The sequence below is a fragment of the Diplotaxodon limnothrissa genome, linkage group LG2, assembly GCF_057381915.1.
Source record: "Diplotaxodon limnothrissa isolate DT_005_m linkage group LG2, D_limnothrissa_male_GT1.1, whole genome shotgun sequence".
Taxonomy (NCBI): Eukaryota; Metazoa; Chordata; class Actinopteri; order Cichliformes; family Cichlidae; genus Diplotaxodon; species Diplotaxodon limnothrissa.
Window position 1 is genome coordinate 33,228,409 of NC_140597.1, and position 18,542 is coordinate 33,246,950.

General features: G+C 41.4%; 3 protein-coding genes across 4 annotated transcripts; all 3 read right to left on the reverse strand.

Annotated features, from left to right (window-relative positions):
- Nucleotides 1–1,016: 1,016 nt before the first annotated feature.
- On the reverse strand, nucleotides 1,017–5,387 carry LOC146638902 (uncharacterized). Of its 2 annotated transcripts, none has more exons than XM_085371558.1 (4): nucleotides 5,093–5,387; nucleotides 2,311–2,411; nucleotides 2,154–2,229; nucleotides 1,017–1,828 (listed from the first exon to the last, which is right to left on the reverse strand). In XM_085371558.1, exons 1-4 carry the CDS (start codon nucleotides 5,385–5,387, stop codon nucleotides 1,017–1,019), a joined length of 1,284 nt encoding a protein of 427 aa, XP_085227684.1. The 2 variants fall into 2 exon arrangements, with proteins under 2 accessions (XP_085227684.1, XP_085227679.1); XM_085371553.1 differs by having other exon boundaries at nucleotides 2,151–2,229.
- A 953-nt stretch (nucleotides 5,388–6,340) lies between these two features.
- smtnl1 (smoothelin-like 1) lies at nucleotides 6,341–9,855 on the reverse strand. The gene is made up of 5 exons (XM_085371569.1): nucleotides 9,622–9,855; nucleotides 7,767–8,359; nucleotides 7,553–7,667; nucleotides 7,285–7,436; nucleotides 6,341–6,947 (listed from the first exon to the last, which is right to left on the reverse strand). Exons 1-5 carry the CDS (start codon nucleotides 9,712–9,714, stop codon nucleotides 6,578–6,580), a joined length of 1,323 nt encoding a protein of 440 aa, XP_085227695.1. The 5' UTR covers nucleotides 9,715–9,855; the 3' UTR covers nucleotides 6,341–6,577.
- A 1,430-nt stretch (nucleotides 9,856–11,285) lies between these two features.
- Nucleotides 11,286–18,118, reverse strand: LOC146638904 (uncharacterized). Its single transcript, XM_085365053.1, has 10 exons — nucleotides 18,093–18,118; nucleotides 17,964–18,019; nucleotides 17,619–17,894; nucleotides 17,260–17,532; nucleotides 16,576–17,167; nucleotides 13,154–13,180; nucleotides 13,010–13,065; nucleotides 12,360–12,629; nucleotides 12,001–12,273; nucleotides 11,286–11,908 (listed from the first exon to the last, which is right to left on the reverse strand). The coding sequence occupies exons 1-10, from the start codon at nucleotides 18,116–18,118 to the stop codon at nucleotides 11,286–11,288; spliced, it is 2,472 nt and encodes an 823-aa protein (XP_085221179.1).
- Nucleotides 18,119–18,542: the final 424 nt, after the last annotated feature.

Below are 18,542 nucleotides of genomic sequence, written 5' to 3' on the forward strand. Positions count from 1 at the left end.
AGTTTGTATTGTGTGTGTAACTGCTTCATAGTTTTCTAATACTACAGTTTGATCTTCTTGTGTAAAATCAGCCACTCTGCTGTCACTTATCCATCTTTGTAATTGGTCAGATTCTGCCAACGCCACCTCTTTGATATGAACACAGAGAGGAAACCCTAAGTTAGCCAGCTGATAGCCAGCTTCATGTGACTGCTTATCCTGATTACTAGTGTTAGAATAAGTGAATCCAGATAAAGGGAATAACCTGAGTATGCTGAACGTGCTTCCTAGAACAGAGTCTGGGGTCAGAAAACATTAATTTAATATATATCAGTTTGCTGCAGTGGGCAAATCATTGAGCTGGAATGCTTTATAACACTGTATTAAATGTGGTGCATAAATAAAATTCAGAAATGCTCAAATCTGGCCACAAACAGTCTTGTCGTGGTACTTTATCGATACAGAAGTCTGCTATAAAATAGACTTTAACCCCTTAATGCGTAGCGTATCATATTTGACAGCAATTTCTGAGATTTCTAGTGTAATCTTCCCCCTGACAAACCTAAATAAATTGCGCATGACATTTTTAAGGTACTAACGCAAAAAACGAGCAAATATGAAACAAAGTTAAACTCATATATGCAAATTAGTATTCAAATATTATTTTTAAAAACTTGTCCGAATGTTCAATAATTTCATTAAACATTTTCTGGCAATTATTTTGTGGTCCAAGCTTTAAATGATAATTGATATCCCATTTTGAAATAACATAGACCAAAACAGAAGTAATCCACAGTCACCCACTGCTAACTGTGACATGGTTCTTTATTTCAGTGTCTTCATTTGAGGATCTGTTGTGCACGCTCGAGAATAGAAAGCCGGTTTTCCTATAGTTAAAAAATCTGAACAGCGTTTGTGTCAGCGTATCTGGAATCTACAAGTGCGCGTGATCCAAAACAGTTTTACACTGTGGCACAAATGACAGTAAAAGTGCTTCTAAACTGCAAAGTCTATCAAGTCTTTCTAGTTCGTTGGGGTCAGAGCGCCCCGTTGGTGTGTGTGATCATGTGTCTGCGAAGGTTGCTGGGGTTGTTGAAACTGGCTGTGCACTGACTGCAGGTGTACGGCTTCTCTCCGGAGTGTGTCCGCAGGTGGATCTTCAGACTGCCGTTCTGCGTGAAGCGTTTTCCACATTGCGCACATGCGTACGGCTTCTCGCCCGTGTGAATGCGCATGTGGATGCTAAGTGTGGTCTTGTTGACAAACGACTTGCCGCACAGAGAGCAAGGGACCGGAGACTCCCCGGTGTGACTCGCGCGATGTACGATGAGGTCTTCGCGGCTGTGGAAGCGCTCGCCACAGAAGTTGCAGTCCAGGGATTTGTTGGCGGTGTGAGGGAAGACGTTCTGCTGCTGTGGGAACTGGCTCATGTGGCTGGGGTGCCCCACTTGACCCTCAGTTACTACTAGTGGCGATTTCAATCCAGGGTTCAATGCTGTCGGAGCCATTTGTGTGGAATTATTTCTTTCAAGTTGGTTGTTTCTCACCAGTCCGGCACTGTTATCCTGTGTGACTCTCATTGGAGCTCTGTCACTTGCGCCAGTGGTGAAATTCAGGAGGTTGTCGTGGCCGACGTTGTGGTCAGACAGAGAGCTAAAAGCCTGAAGCTCAGACGCAGAGAAGAGGGTGTCACTTTCATCCTGTAGAGGCCCTTCGCCTCGGCCGTGAACGCACACGATTCTCAGCTCCTCGTTATCACCTGTCGAGCAAGAGGAACCAGCTGGCTCCAAATTCTGAGCTCCTGTTGCAACACCGCCCTGCAGACTGTGGTTTCTAAAGTCACCCTGATCTGAAAAGACAGAGAATAGCATCTTTAAAGGCCACTATGAAACAGAAGCGCTTAGGCCAGTCTTACTCAGCACTCATCAATGAGGAACTGCTTGTGTGTAATTTAGAAAGAGAGACTTTCTATCAGATGCTTGACGTCTGATCTACTTTCTTCCTCCTATTCTCGGCTTGCCTGGTATAATTGTTTTTCAGCCCTAAGATAGAAGATAGACAATCTAGGCTTTTAGAATCTGTGAGCTGTAGTGATGACAAGTAAAGACATAAAATACAAATAAAAATAATAATTAATCAGCCCTTTAAGCTCACTTAAAAATCCTACTCACCACCAACATCTGGCCCACATCCACCCACATCATCCTCATCTTTGATTAGAATGACATCTGGACTCTCCACATCTGCACACTAGCACATTAAGGACAGCTATGCATGAGCAAACTAGATTTCAAACAGAGCTACTGCTATTCATTTATGGACTGCATGTACCTGCACTTGAGCTGCTGAGGAGGTGGTCTTTTTCTCCGACTGCAGGACGATAGAAGCAGCTTCCCCACCCGCCTTTTGAGCCACTTGTGATTTGATGAGAACTGAAGAAGAAAAGGAAAATAAATTTTTATTATTCATTAATCTTTATTTAACCAGGAAGTGAAACTCCTTAGATTAAGAATGTCTTTTGCGAGAGTGTCCTGTCCCCAGATAAGCACAGATTTGAACCCAGGACCCTACTACTTTGAGGGTAACTTAAATAACTGTGACCACAATGGTGTTGATGTAGTCACAGAAGAGCAACAATCATACCTTTACTGTCCTCAAACCCACAACTGTTTTATTAGCTGTACTGTTGCACCACCCAGGAAAGACTTGTGGTGGTTAGTTTTATTTAAAGCAATGTTAACTGCAATGCTAGTGAATGTATAAATCACTGAACTACAGAGCCACACTGAATATGCACGCTTCAAAGCATTTTTATTCGCTGACACTTATAGAGTGTGACAGGCCTGGTGGTGCAGTGGTCAGCATTGTCATCTCACAGCAAGACGATCCTGCTTTGAATTCAGACTATGTGGAGTTTGTGTGTTCTTTCTGCGTGGGTTCTTTACAGGTACTCTAGTTTTCACCCACAGTCCAGAGATTAGATTCATTGTCACACCTACAGTCTAAATGTAAAAGTTTTCCCTGCAACCCTGAACTAGATAAGCAGAAGAAACTGTAAGCTTTTAAAGTCTTTAAAATACAGAACAATTTTGCAGCACTATGCAGGTTCCTCATATTGTGCAGCCCAGAGATATTACAGCTGATCATTTTTTAATATTTCTAATATTATTTCTTTTTTGAGTTTATACCCTCAGTTCAGTTTGGTTTGATTTCAGAAAATGGTTAGTTTTTATAACTAGTTTCTGTGTTACTTTTACCTCAAGATTGATCAAAACCTGAACTAAACACAGTACTTTTGAAGAGGTGAGTCACAGTCATTTAGACATCCTGGTCTCAACAAATATTTGCACCAAAGCCTTACTGCACAGTTTGTAATACCAAATATGGACAAGTCCTCCATATTTTTATTAAATATTTGATTTACTTTCAGTTAGCTATTTGTTCATCTGTTGGTATCAGTATTTATACGAGCTGAAAACGAAAGATTTTAAGAGTCAAGAATAGACGGGGGGGAGGCAACTTCCCTGTTGGTGTCACATGTGTTTGCTGAAACGAGCTGACAGGAATAAAATGAAGGAAGTTCAACACAGCCAGGTTTTCTTTGCATTAGCTGGCTCAATAACACCTAATACCCCCAGCGGAGATAACAAGCATCACAAAAGCAGGCTCTGTGTGCGCTCACAGAAAAACGAGTGTTTCACATGTCATATGATTCCTCTTTGCACAAAATGATCCCTATGAGTGTCGCCTACTCCAGTCAAAGGTCTTGTCAGAGGATGATGATAAAATAGTGATAAAAAAGACATTAATTAAGTGCCTTGAGCTCACAGTTGCTGTGATTTGGAGCTATGCACATAAGACTGAATTCAAAATTGAAGTGAATTGCATAAAAAATAAAACTGTAAACTAAGAAAAGGATTAATGCTGCAGAAAATTATTAATTAAGCAATTCAGACACTTTTGAGACACAGACAGCTCTGACTTTAAGCTTGATATAAAGTCGGTATGCTATTAATCAACCCTCAGATTCATGCAGAGAGTAAAAGAGTCAATTAATGAGAGATAACAAATGTTAGGGAAATCTGTTTATGTTCTGTGTCTGCAAAAAAAACAAGTTGACATGTCGACACCAAATATGATATGGAACTTAAAACTCAGGGAATTAATGGCATTTCTCTACGGTCTCTGTGGTTTACGCCACTCAATTACCTGACAGTGAACACAATAAAAGTGACAAAACATTACTTTTCCTTTAAAAAAAATGTCTATAAAGGAAATGTAATATGAAAGATCATGTAAGACATTCAATTCAATTCAATTCAATTCAATCTTTATTGGCAGACTACATGTCCATAAAAACAAGACAAGAAACACACACACACAACTCCCCCCCCCCCCCCCCCCCCCACACACACACACAACACAAGGTATACCATTAAATATATATATGTATATAAATAAGTATATAAAGCATTTGTAAAAATATAAAACCATAATATACATTGATTTTTAATTCATCGTATTAGTGATTTATGATAACATAGAATATGTCCATAAATAACCTGTGTACCTGAGTCTTTGATTCTTTATGGGTTGATTGTGGTGAAGACTAAATGTATTTAAAGGGACAGACACATGTTCTGAGTTGAGGTTGGACTTGTTATAATTCAGCATCACATACTTTAAGCGGAAATTCCACTTAACAATTATTTTAGACTGAGGCTTTGAATGAGCGTATCGAAATGTGTCTTTATTTATTTGTGTATTTGTTTATTTATTTATGTTTCGGTTTAGCTGACCATTATTAAGTTTAAGTAAGTGAGTGAATTCACATTTAATAAGCCGAATAAACTTTTATCACCACAATAAAAAACCCGCTGGTTCTGTTATCTGTGTCACATGACCAGGGCCAGCTGTGTCTGATGCGCGATACTACTCCGCACATCTGCATTTTCATAATCAACTCGTTAAACTAGCTAAAACAGCTGTTTTATACGTTATTAGTTTGAAGTAACTAGCGGTGGGTATTTAATAGTTAATTATATAAATGGCGGGGGCGGAATGTTATTTGTTACTCGAGTATGAAGTACTTTTAAAGTGAAAGTATCGTTACCTTGTGGCTTAGCTCGTGGTTTGGTTATGTTTCCTCTGATGGGAGAAAAGCGGCTCGCTGGTCGATTAGTTCTGGTTTGTAGCCTGAGGGAGAAGAGCTCACTCCTCATAACCTTCATCCTCGTCCTCAGGTTTTCGTTTTCCTTCAAGCTCTGGGTTAAATGCAGACGGAGAGACGCCGAGCTCTCCGAGAACAGCTGGCTGATTTCTGCCACCGCCGCTTTCACCAGCACGTCCATAATGGACAAAAGCTGTGACTCCAGATTCAGGCTCCCCGGTGGCATGTTTGTGGACATGTTTCACTTTGCTGCCACCGAGATTTGTGTTGAAAAAAGGGCGCAACACGGTCAGTAGGTTAGCTTAACAAAAGAGACAACACAATGGCCTTCCTGGTAGCATGATGCTGATTACCGTAATACCCAGAAAGCAGGGACACTGGGGGGTGATGCTTGGCTGGTGATGATGTTTGTTTGAAGAAACCAATTTCTGTAGTTTTGAAGGCAATTCTTGGTTGATATAGTTTTAGTTGCTCAACAGTTGGCTTTGTGGTATTAGTTTGTTTCGATACAGCGAATTGTTTCAATGGGTTTACATTTTTAAAAGGCCTTCCAGGAAAGAGCATGTCTCTCCACATATTTAAACATAATGATGACTTCACATGTGAGGGGGAGTTACCTCATCTATATAGATTAATGTTTCCCCAGTACCATCACAGGAGTAATGATAGCTGTTCGCTTTCTGCTTTAGTTTGGGGGATGTGGGGGATCTACGATTAACAAAATCAATATTAAATTTGAATTGGATAGACCTACACTTGGTCTCTGGCCCTCTTAAATAAGCTCTGGCCCAGAGAAACCTGCTTTGGGGTGTTGTTTACATTCAATTTAATGGAGGATAGTGTTATAAATTGCATTAGCAGACCAACTTTTCTTTTGGAAGCTTTTCACAGCTCTTGTAGCATCTTTTGTCTGCCTGAAAACCCTGAACATTTGCCCGCACAATCTTTCACAGTGTCATAACCCCCTCCCCACTGTTACCTTGTTCACAGTAACAATCTGGAACAACTCAAAATTTTAACATCTGACCAGAAATAGTTTAACCTTTTCATGTGTATTATGAAAAAAGTAAATACGGCACACACTCTCTCAAGGTTTTCTTATTGCACAAGCAGCTTTTTAATTCACAAGATCTTTGTTTCATTGTTATTTTTTCATAGATACACAGCAATTTCTTGCTTTTCGTGCTCAGAACAACATAAAAAACAGCATATCTGTAAATGGAAAAAACACACACAGAAGTACATTTTCAAACACGCTGTAACTACGAGACATCATCATCACAAGTATTTTAGTTTTGAGTGATTTTTTTGTTGTACCTCATTACTCCGACAGTAGTCAGTCCAACAATGCCAGACTAAGACTTGCTCCTTGTAGTACCATAAACAATCTTTTTGGTCTTTTCAGTCTTTGTGTTTGCCAGTGTCTGTCTAAGACTCTGCCTCGACTGATGAACTCTGACCTTCCTCCACCACACAGCTCTTTGATGGACTCCCTTCCTCATTAGTGCCCTCCATCTCTGTACCGTCTACTGGTTTATCCTCCTGACTGCTCATCGTCTCGTTCTCAGCAGACTCTTCCTCATCTTTCTCTGGCGACACCTCTCCTGCTGCATCATCTCCTTTGTCCTTCTCTTCCTCCTCGTTACCAGCCTTCTCTTTCTCCCTCCTCTCTTTCTCTATTTTGGAGAGGCTGTGGCACAGGGACTGGACATATGTGAACACACACATTGGGTCTGGGTTGTTACCCATCATGAGCATGTCACTCACTTCCAGCAGAGGGCAGCAGTCAGCCAAGGACCTGTCAGGGATACACAAAGGAGGGGAAAGGATAAAGTTGAGGTGACAAGGTGGCAGTCATTCATAGTAATATGAATAAGAGATTTCTAACCAGGTGCATTTACATTAACAGTGTCATTCCATACATTGTTTTCCTGAAACTTTCTTTTTTGGACAGCCAACATGCAGAATTTTATTTTAGTTACATTCTTTTCACAGCAGTTCTCCTTTTGTATTATTCACCGTGACCTTGTTATATTATGTTCTGCATGTAAAGTTCCGACTCTTAAATATTGTAATTGTGTTATTCAGTCTTAGCTGAACTGAACTGAGAGAAGAAAGAATGAAGAAATCCATACTCTGCAGTTTTGAAGGCCAGAGTGAAGTTTTTCTCCCTCTCCTCTGGCTTCAGTGAGCTGTATTCAAAAGCATCTGGAAAGAAACGATGAATCAGAGCGCAGAATGCCATCCCATTGCACCAGGATGACGAGAAGTTTTCTATGTTGATGCCCTAAAAAATGCAAGAGACAGACACATGGGAAGAGCATCTTAAATTAGGTCTTCTTTTATCTCTGGATCTAGAATGCGGATGTGTCGCATTAGATAAAGATTTAACGCTGAGCTCACCTCGTAGTTCCGAGTCTTGTTGCGACACCACTGAAGTATCTTCTGTTTGATTGAAGCTCCTGTAGCCACAGCAGCAGATGACTTCTGAATCTTGAAGTTGCGAGGTATTGGTGTCCTAGCAGTGTTGCAACACAGTTTCTGATTTAACCTCTTGAGGAACATTTTTAACTGTCACACTCTAATTTGAGGTACTAAGCATCATGTAGTTACTCACTCTGGTGCGCCCTTCTGGAACTTGGCGATGATGTCGTTTTTAGCAGACGCTCTTATGGAGCGTGCAGAGGGTCTTGGTCGAGAGAGAGAAGAGGAGGGGGGACCACTCTTTCTTTTGGGCTTTGCCTGCTTTTCTGCTTCTTTTGTCTTTCCTTTGTCCTTTGGCTCTGCATCTTCCTCTGTCACTTGTTTTTTCTTCTCTGCCTCTTGTTCTTTCACATCTTTACCTATTTCCTTTTTCTCTTTCTCTTTGTCCTTCATGTCCTCTCCATCTTTTCCAGTCTCACTACTCTGGATCTCTGCCACTTGCCCTCCTTTCTCGGTTTCTTCTGCATCCTCCTCTTTATCTTTTCCTTCACGTTCAGAATCCTTCACCTCAGCACCAGTAGATGCTTTCTCCTTATCTTGTGCAGCTGCTTCAGTATCATCTTCACCAGACTGTGACACAGTCTGAGGTTTCTTTGTGTCTCCTGACGTCTCCTTTTCTGCCTCTTCTGATACAGTATCTTCCTCAGCCTTATCCTCAGTCTCCATTACCCTCTGACCTTCTGCTCCTTCCCCCAAGTCTTTATTCTCCACCTCTGGCTCGCCGGCCTGTGCAAAAATAAATATGTGACAAACACTCGTAATACATGTCTGTGACAATAGTTCTATCACTTCTAAATTCTAGCCTTATACCAAGGCATCAAGACAAAGTGGAGTTTAAGGTGGAGTATTCAGTATAAGTAACAGTGTAGGTTACACAGTAATTTTCTTTGCTATTTCCTTTCCCTGGGTTTGGGTGAAGAAGGGTATCCCATATAGAATTTTGCCAGATCAGAGATCCAGATTTACCCGCTGTGGTGACCCCTTGTGAAGAAGGGAGAAGCTTCTTCATAGTCATTTCTCTGTGGGGGCACTACATCACATGTTTTCTTTTCAGCATGACTCAGAGGATAGTCTTCCTCTTTTCTTTCAGTTATTTACATCTCTGATAACTATCTTCTTCTTTTCAGTCTTGTAAAGAGGATTTTTTCTGTTTCTTTCATGAAAAAATGTATGAAGAATGAACAAAAGTTTATTGTGTTTTTTATTTTATTTATTTCAGATTTGTAATGCGAGCCATTAGTTCATTTGCTGTGTGTTGTATTTTTTTTTTAGGTATTTCTTTCATTAACTCTGATTTGTATTTTTAAAATTATTCTTTGTGATTTTTCTGTGTTCTTCAGTTCTTGGTCTTGCTATGTGAAACGTTTGAGCTGTTTACATGAAAGCTGCTGTATAAATAAAGTGGACTTTCCACAAGTTACTCGAGGGATAACACAGTCCTTGTAATGTGAGACCTGGAGCTCTGGGATTTGTTGAGTATTATAAATATACACCTCAGAGTTGGAACTTTCAAGGGGAAAATTGGCCTTTTACAGTTTTAAAACCAATGATCTCACATCATATGTTAAAAATCTTCATACAAAAAAAATGTAATGCATACATTATTATTTCCTCATGATTAAATAGGCCCATGTACCCTGTTTATTAATGACACACCAGGTCAGGCATCACAGCAGTGACTCATCAGTGGGAAAAGGAAACTCCAACGTTGTATGTGTGGCTTAGTGTGTGTCATGTGCACTACTTTGCATAACTTGTGTGAGTGTGTATTTACGTGTGTATGTGTCATTCTTCAGCCAGTAGTAAGAACAGGTGTAGCAAATGCAGCCAACAACCCCTTCTCCCGCTCTGCTGTCCCAACACAGCACCTGCTACAGCCACGAACACTCTCACTGCTTTTTCCCAGTACAGAACATGATGGACAGTCATTGTGGGTGAATGTGAAAATGTTAATGAACATGTTAAATAAATAAATAAATGATACAGACCTGGTTGCTGTTGTTGTTGGTGTCAGTGGGATTGGTTGATTCCGTGGAATCGAATGTGTCCTGTTTGGGTGATTCTCCATCCATGGTGTCCATAAATGTGTGTGTATCAGCTGGATTAGAGGTCAGATCAGACTTTGGTACACTAACGTTTTAATTCAGTCAAAGGTGAAAGCCCCTCTTAATGTCTCTGTGTCCCACTACTCCTGTCTGCCTTTCTCCCCTTCTCAGCAACACTGTCCTGAGTTTTAACACGTATGTGTGTGTGTGTTGGTTTGTGAATATCCGCCTTCACCCGACACCCCCGCCCTCTGCTTTGTAAGGATTCCTGTGCTTCTTTATCTGACCTTTTGGACAACACAGGTTCCCGAAATAGAGTTACAGTGACATAGGCTCAGTCCTCCAGGCCGGACAGCTGCGTCTGCTGTGGAAACCATGGTTGTACACACACACATATACATAAGCACTGAAACCATTAAATATGCCTTCTCTCTTTTAGCAAAATATAGACACAATTTAGCTACCACCTGTCCCGTTTATAAGCTCTTACTGTAAAGTGTGGTGATTTAGAGTACTGTACTGTTGGGATGCTTAAATTAATAAAATTAAAAGCAACAGTTCAACATTTGGGAAACTTATACTTATAGCAAAAGGTCAAGAAAAGGAAACATGAAACACAAATCCGCGTGAGTGGTCTATCTCAGCTCTGTTCAAAGCAATAAAATCCACCTAAATATTTTTTTAAGAAATTACACACACTTATTTTATTTTTTTGAAAAAAATAAATGTACTTGACAATAAAATTTTCAGCCCTGAAACCCAAATGTGACTTTTGAGGGCCTTTTCTTAGTGAATGTACATAATTTCCCTTAGAGTAGGCTTTCTTTCTTGAGTGGAATCAAATGGTCCATGTATCATTTCACTCTAAACTCACTGCAGTTCTCCTGTCAACACCTTGTACATCACGACTCAAATCACAGCTCTTCATCTAATGTAACCTGGATGTTTGTGAAAGAAGGAGCCATGTGGCAAAGGGAGGGGGAGTTCAGCTATTTATAGTTACCCTCCTATAATCTAGTAGATTTCAGAATCTGTACATATGTGGAGGATTCAAATTATTGTCTGTAGCTTAGGTGAAAGGTTTCCAAGTGATTCCCTTGTACTGCTTGTGTGTCCACATTTTTTGCAATTCCCACCAGGGAAAGTAAACCCTTCCAGTATTTTTATGTTAAATACTTGAAAGCGTATATAGGTTACTGCCAGTGTGAGATCCACCTTAACATATAGATCTACAACTTACAAAACTGGATGCCCTTCTTGACAGCCTGAGCAGGGTAAACTTGCTTATACCAGGCCATAAGTGGGACTGTCCACTTATGGGTCACTACAGGTTGCCAACAGAAAACCCAAGTAGTTCCCTTAAGGTCATAAACCCCACATGGGCAGGTCTAAATTCAGGCGCGCATTCGGTCTTTTAACAGATCATAAATTGAGCCCAGTAGTTACATTACATGCAATTTCTACAACCTTAGTCGTTCCCGCACCACCACTAATAAGAAAAGTGACCAGGAGTATTTCATAAGACTTTATTGATTAAACTTGTGCTCATGCCTTTGAGATTCAGCTAGTATTTTATCTGGAAGGAAAGAGGGAAAGAGTTAGTACAGTTACAATATGCAGATTGTGACATGTAGGCATTTTAGGAAACATACCTGCGTAACACCTGTGTAGGAAGGAGCAGGTACTGTTTGTGCTCCAACCTGGTAATAACCTCCCACCACTGGACTGCTCACATACAAGCTGGGAGTCTGAAGGCTCTGAGCTGCTCCAACAGCCCCCACTGACTGTGCAAAGCCGGGGTAGGGGTGGTCTTTCAGGTAGTGAGTGCTGTGAGAGTAGTCTCGTCCCTGCTCGTAGTCCTGGCTGAAGTGACTGACTGTGCCCGCAGGGTACTGGCCAGTCAGGAACAAGAAGTCAAAGGATGGATACGGACTACCCCACAGTCCACCCATTCCAAACTGTCCTGTGGCAAAGCCTGGGGATGCCAGTCCACCCGCAGCAGCAAAAGAGTCCATCGTAGCTGGGACAGTCCTGCGACCTAGTTCTTCTGTCTCCGACTGGTAGTCCCCAGCCTCAGCAGCCTTCTCATAGTGGGACAACTCTCCTGGTTGGTACGCAGGTACTGGTGGTAGAAGCGCACCAGGCTCATCAGCTGTGCCAGAGGCAAGGCTTTGAGGGTTGGGTGATGATTCCTCACTGAGCTTGGGAGGTGGGATAGCCCAGTTGATTTCTAAGGAAAGCAAAATTTAAGCCAAGGTTACCAAGGATTCGGGTCAGGAGATCCTAATGATTGCATTTATACTGCATCATCACACTAGGTACCAGCTGCAGGTTGAGAAGTTGCTCCAGTTTGTGCAGAGCCAGCTGTGCTTCCTCCTGCCTGAGCAGGAGCGGAGTAACTGGAGCCGGTGTATGGTGCTGCCACACTTTGAGCAGCATGTGAGAAACCAGGCTGCTGCACTGCAACACCTCCATATGGAGCACTATAAGGCACAGCTACAGAGGAGGGGTATGGATAAGGTCCTCCCTGGCTTAGGGCAACATTAGCACCAGTATTTGCGCTGCTACCTCCAGTAGAAACACCAACATTTGAACCTTTTGAAAGAGAAAGCCACACAACACTTGCTGGTAATGTTCACAATAAATGTTTGTAGTGCATCATGAAATATTCCATTATTTACCAGCTGCAGGTCGAACAGCACCTCCACCCTGTGTGGAGCCAGTCGTGTATCCTCCAGCCTGGGCAGGACCAGAAGAACTGGAGCCAGTATATAATACTGGCACGCTCTGGGGAGCATATTGATAGACACCAGGCTGCTGCACTGCAACCCCTCCATACAGAGTATTGTAAGGTACAACCACAGAGGATGGGTATGCATAAGGTCCTCCCCGAGTCAAGGCAACATTACCTGCAGTGTTACTGCTACCGGGGGAAGCACCAACATTTAAATCTAGGAGAAAGCAGAATGCCTTTTTGTAATGAGAGCAATGCACATTTAAACTCATGAAATATTTCACTGGTTATAAGCTGCAGGCTGAACAGTACCCCCAGTTAATGTAGAGCCAGCTGTGTATCCACCAGCCTGAGTAGGTTGAGAAACACTGGAGCTGACATATGCTGGGACTAGAACCCCTCTGTATTGAGGGCTGTAGGGAACAAGTCCAGGAGTTAAATTGGCTAAAGTTCCTCTTGGGTTTGAGGCAAGATTATCTGCAGTGTTTACACTAGTTATCCTGTATTGAGTGCTGGGATTAGAGCCTGGGTGAGAAAGAACTGAAATTAATGAAGATTTATCACAAAGTTTTGTATGTTTAGGAATGTTTCACCTACCTTTCTCAAGAGGAAGGCTGCATATATCCACAACCAGCAAGACAAAAAGGGAACCCCTGAAACCATTTGAAAATATCAATCACGTGCCTACAAAAAGTAGTCAGTTGTGTAAAAAAGAGAAAGCCAACTACACCTGCCACATACCCCAGTGAGAGGCTTGCAGTCATCATTCTGAAGGTAACCAGTAGAACAATTACCAAAGGTGAAGGGTTAAAAATGCTGCGAGAAAGCAGTCTTAACCAATCAGAGCTTAAAGAAGTAATGGAATACACCTGCTGGAAAGGTGACTCAAGCTTGAGTCAAAGATAAGGAGTATCATAAAGGTGGCTATCAACTGGGCTTCAACAATCAACAATTCCTATATGAAGACAATGAGTCCAATCAGAGACATTATCAGATGATGAAAATAAAATGATGGTAAAATCTAGAAATAGTATGAAAAATAAAGATTTAAAATGCAACACTGATGCAAATAATACAAGTGATTCATGTGGCAGAAATGTATAGTATAAAGTACAAGTATAAAAGCATTTATACATTTTGTGCATCACATGTCACATCCCAGTGATAATGTGATGTGCATTTGTGCTGCTGTAACTACAGCTGGGTTTTATTCATGGTGTTTATAAGGTACTAAAGGTACAGCTTAACAGTGTGCACATATAAAACATATTTAGCCAACAGTCTTTAGGGCACTTAAACATGCTGTAAATAAAGGAATCAGTGGAGACGTAACACTTTTAGATGGAAACTGTCTACATAACCTGGCTTAACCAGGTTAAGCGTTCAGTATAAGTTACCGCAGTGATTTCCCAGGTAAAAACAGAGCCACGTCTGTGACGTGTAAAGCTTTGAGATCGACCTGCTTGCAGACTCATTATTCTCACTTCATAGTTACACCTGTTAGGTGCGAGGAGCTGCTGACTACCCTACAACAATCTCAGATGGTGTAGACGTCAAATTCTGAAAAATAACAAGGGTTCATTTGCATTTGTTATTTGGATAGATGATTCCATTTTTGTGGAAATCTAAGCAGTTTTATGCTAATCATCAGTGACAGTTCATCTCTCACTGTTCTGTTGACCTTTTCTGTGAGATGTGCGAACACTGAGCCAATACGACCCTTATTAGACTTCTAGCTTTTTGGACATTTCAGCAACATTATACATTTGTTAGGAAGAAATGTGCAATAAAAATGAAGTTTAATTAAAATTCACTTTAATGGGAAATAAAATAATTTGTCTCATGTAGGTCCTAAAACCATCTCTCATAAACAGAGCTTAAATCTCAATAATGTACAGCTGTTGGTCACAATAACAATAAACAATGAAACTGCTTAAAATGAATTACTATATATTTTTATAACATAGTGACCCTTATAAGAAACATCACATGCCACAAGTGCAGATAATAGTACCTCAGAACAGATTAAGACCAACTACAGTTACAAAGTACTTTCACATGAAAATATAGGTGAAATAGAATAAGGTTAACCGACCCCTGCTCTTGAGCAGCACATGGGGATGGGGAAAAGGGAAGATCTCTTATAATAATTTAGTTCAGTTAATATAGGAACAGCTCCAAAACCAGACCCTACATTTGCTGTTGGCTAGCTCTGAACAGCATACAGACAGAAGCAGCAGTTCACAACAAGTGACTCATGGTAGTCTTTGTAAGGTAAGCCCTACAATATGAGAGCAATAACCTCAGGAATCATATCATCCCATGTGGTAAAATACTTGGCAAAAATAGGGAGGACAAACATCCTTTTAACAGGAATACACATCCAAGAGAAATAGACGCCTGCTACGACTAGCTAGGATGCTACAGAACAGTGAGACGCAGCAATGAAGAGCAAAGAAAAACCCAGACAACACACGATACACAAAGAAGACTGGGGGTTGGACTGAAGTGAGAAACAAGTAAACAAACAAATAACAAACCCTACAAAAACCACAAATCAAAAACATATACCTCCAGAGCCCGAGATACCTGACAAGGCAAACAACTGCCTTGGTGGAGCTGAAAAGGTGATCTTTAACACAAATCTTAAAAATAAAGAGTCTGTCTATGTGCCAATAAAATAAATCATTCATTTACAGTTACAGTGGTGAATAATCATATTTAATATTTACAAAGTTTCAAATATTGAGGGCATTATGTGTGAAAGTCATCTCTATGAGCCAGTGCTCAAACTGTTTTTTGTTGTTGCTCATTTCCATATTATGTCAATGACAACTGATATCATTGATATGGCCATCTCATGGCACACGTCTATGGCTGTGAGTTCAGAAGAAGCCCCACCCAAACGCTGTTCAAAGCTTTTGCATGCTAGAGGCAGCCAGTCCAAAGGAAATTAATTTCAAGGGAGGGGGAAGGGAACTGAAATTTCTTGTTGCAGACAGGAAATGAACTTGAGAGGTGCACCAAGACCACTATAATAAAAATAAGGATTTTAAACTGCATCATGCAAAGCTACTCTAGTAATCCACAAATAAAGATGGAACTAGAAATTAGCAAAATAGTCCTTTGTTTTGGTCTTATATGGCCTGCAGTTACTTCATAAATGGTGGTTAATGTGAAAAGTGGAGCTGTAATGCATAGCTGTTAGTCTTTCACATGGAGCTGAGGACATAAAGTCAAGAGAGTAGAAAGGATTGTGGATTTGTAAATGCTGTTAACACCTGTGTGGGAGTGTCTGCAAATCATTGACGATAAACTGTTGCATGTTCATTTGACATGCTAGTTACAGAAATCACAGCATTCATCTGTACTACAAGTTTGTGTAGAGGAGCGTTATTAAAACTTGATTTATTGGCCACATGGGGGAAGCATAATATAAAGCAGCAGGCTTGTCCTATAGTGTTTATACTCCGATGCAGCAACATCATGCAATACAAATGTTCATGTTTTATGCCAACAGAATCTGAAATTTGCAAGCCAATTACATGCCATAGATTTTTACATTTCCTCACTTTAAGACCTGAAAAGGAACTACTGTATGGCAAACTAGTAAAGTGAATTCTGTGTAGTCTCACTCCCAACATGACAGATGTCTTAGTTATCTAAAGTGCTTTAATTTCTGTGGGAAATTAAATACCTAGAATTATTAGCTTGTCTTTATCATGCCAATTAGTTGATCAGGGTTTTAAAAAGTTGCCTAAATCTGCCCAAGTTTGGAAATCATTGGGGCCTTACACTAGGGTCTTGCTTTTTGTATCAGAGACCGAAGATATACTAGAAGCTATAGACTACTGAACCATTAAGTATCCAAGGCTGACTACAGCAATTGGCATTTATCCACAGACATATGAACAGGCACTAGAGCCTTGCCGGAGTAGCAAGGGAGGGTGGGTGTAAAGCTTCATTACCACTCACTACAGAGGAGACTGAAGTCACCGTTTCAAAACACTGAAAACCAAGTTTATTGTATCACATGGAGTCATTCACCAGTTCATTGTGTTGCCCAGTTCAGTAAGCCGATTGGATTCAGCTAGTATTTTATCTGAAAGACAAGAGGGAAGTGTAAGTACAATTACAACATGCAGTTGTGGTAAAATTTAGACATTAGGAAACATACCTGCGAAACACCTGTGTAGGAAGAAGCGGGTACCATTTGTGCTCCAACCTGGTAATAACCTCCCACCACTGGACTGCTCACATACAAGCTGGGAGTCTGAAGGCTCTGAGCTGCTCCAACAGCCCCCACTGACTGTGCAAAGCCGGGGTAGGGGTGGTCTTTCAGGTAGTGAGTGCTGTGAGAGTAGTCTCGTCCCTGCTCGTAGTCCTGGCTGAAGTGACTGACTGTGCCCGCAGGGTACTGGCCAGTCAGGAACAAGAAGTCAAAGGATGGATACGGACTACCCCACAGCCCACCCATTCCAAACTGTCCTGTGGCAAAGCCTGGGGATGCCAGTCCACCCGCAGCAGCAAAAGCGTCCATCGTAGCTGGGACAGTCCTGCGACCTAGTTCTTCTGTCTCCGACTGGTAGTCCCCAGCCTCAGCAGCCTTCTCATAGTGGGACAACTCTCCTGGTTGGTACGCAGGTACTGGTGGTAGAAGCGCACCAGGCTCATCAGCTGTGCCAGAGGCAAGGCTTTGAGGGTTGGGTGATGATTCCTCACCGAGCTTGGGAGGTGGGATAGCCCAGTTGATTTCTAAGGAAAGCAAAATTTAAGCCAAGGTTACCAAGGATTCGGGTCAGGAGATCCTAATGATTGCATTTATACTGCATCATCACACTAGGTACCAGCTGCAGGTTGAGAAGTTGCTCCAGTTTGTGCAGAGCCAGCTGTGCTTCCTCCTGCCTGAGCAGGAGCGGAGTAACTGGAGCCGGTGTATGGTGCTGCCACACTTTGAGCAGCATGTGAGAAACCAGGCTGCTGCACTGCAACACCTCCATATGGAGCACTATAAGGCACAGCTACAGAGGAGGGGTATGGATAAGGTCCTCCCTGGCTTAGGGCAACATTAGCACCAGTATTTGCGCCGCTTCCTCCAGTAGAAACACCAACATTTGAACCTTTTGAAAGAGAAAGCCACACAACACTTGCTGGTAATGTTCACAATAAATGTTTGTAGTGCATCATGAAAGATTCCATTATTTACCAGCTGCAGGTCGAACAGCACCTCCACCCTGTGTGGAGCCAGTCGTGTATCCTCCAGCCTGGGCAGGACCAGAAGAACTGGAGCCAGTATATAATACTGGCACGCTCTGGGGAGCATATTGATAGACACCAGGCTGCTGCACTGCAACCCCTCCATACTGAGCATTATAAGGTACAACAACAAAGGATGGGTATGCATAAGGGCCACCCTGGCTTAAGGCAACATTACCTGCAGTGTTTGTGTTACCTCTCCGGTAAGGAGTGCCTGGATAATAGCCTGAGGGAGAAGGAAACATTAATAGAAGTTAAGCACTACAGTTTGTATATATGGAAAAGTTTCACCTACCTTTCTCAAGAGGAAGGCTGCATATATGCACAATCAGCAAGACAAGGACTGAACCCCTAAAACATTTGTAAAAGATCATTAACTATAATAGGCCAGAAGATCAGAAATTAAAATACACTTGCCACATACCCCAAGAAGTAGTCTGTTGTCATCATTCTGAAGGCTACCAGCAATAAAGTTGACTGAGGTGAAGGCTTATAAATGCTGCCAGAGAGCAGTCTTAACCAATCAGAGCCTAATGACTAAAAAAGAAACACCTGCCTGAAAAGTGAATCACGCTTCAGCGTAAACTGCTCAGGTGTTTGAATGAAGATAACACATTTTAATTTGTGTTTGTTCTTTTTCTTGTTGTTGTTGTTGATGATGATTATATTTTTTGTTGAAAGCAAATGCAACTTTAATCCAACCATTAATGCACCTTTTTCTCCTCTCACTGTTCTGTTGATCTTTGTTGTGAATTGAGGCACAGCATCACCTTTGATCAGATTTCTAGTCTGTTTGAAAATTTCAGCGTCAATATAAAAAATGTAAAACAAAACACAAATAATGTATCACAGTATCACACCAATGTAGTACTGG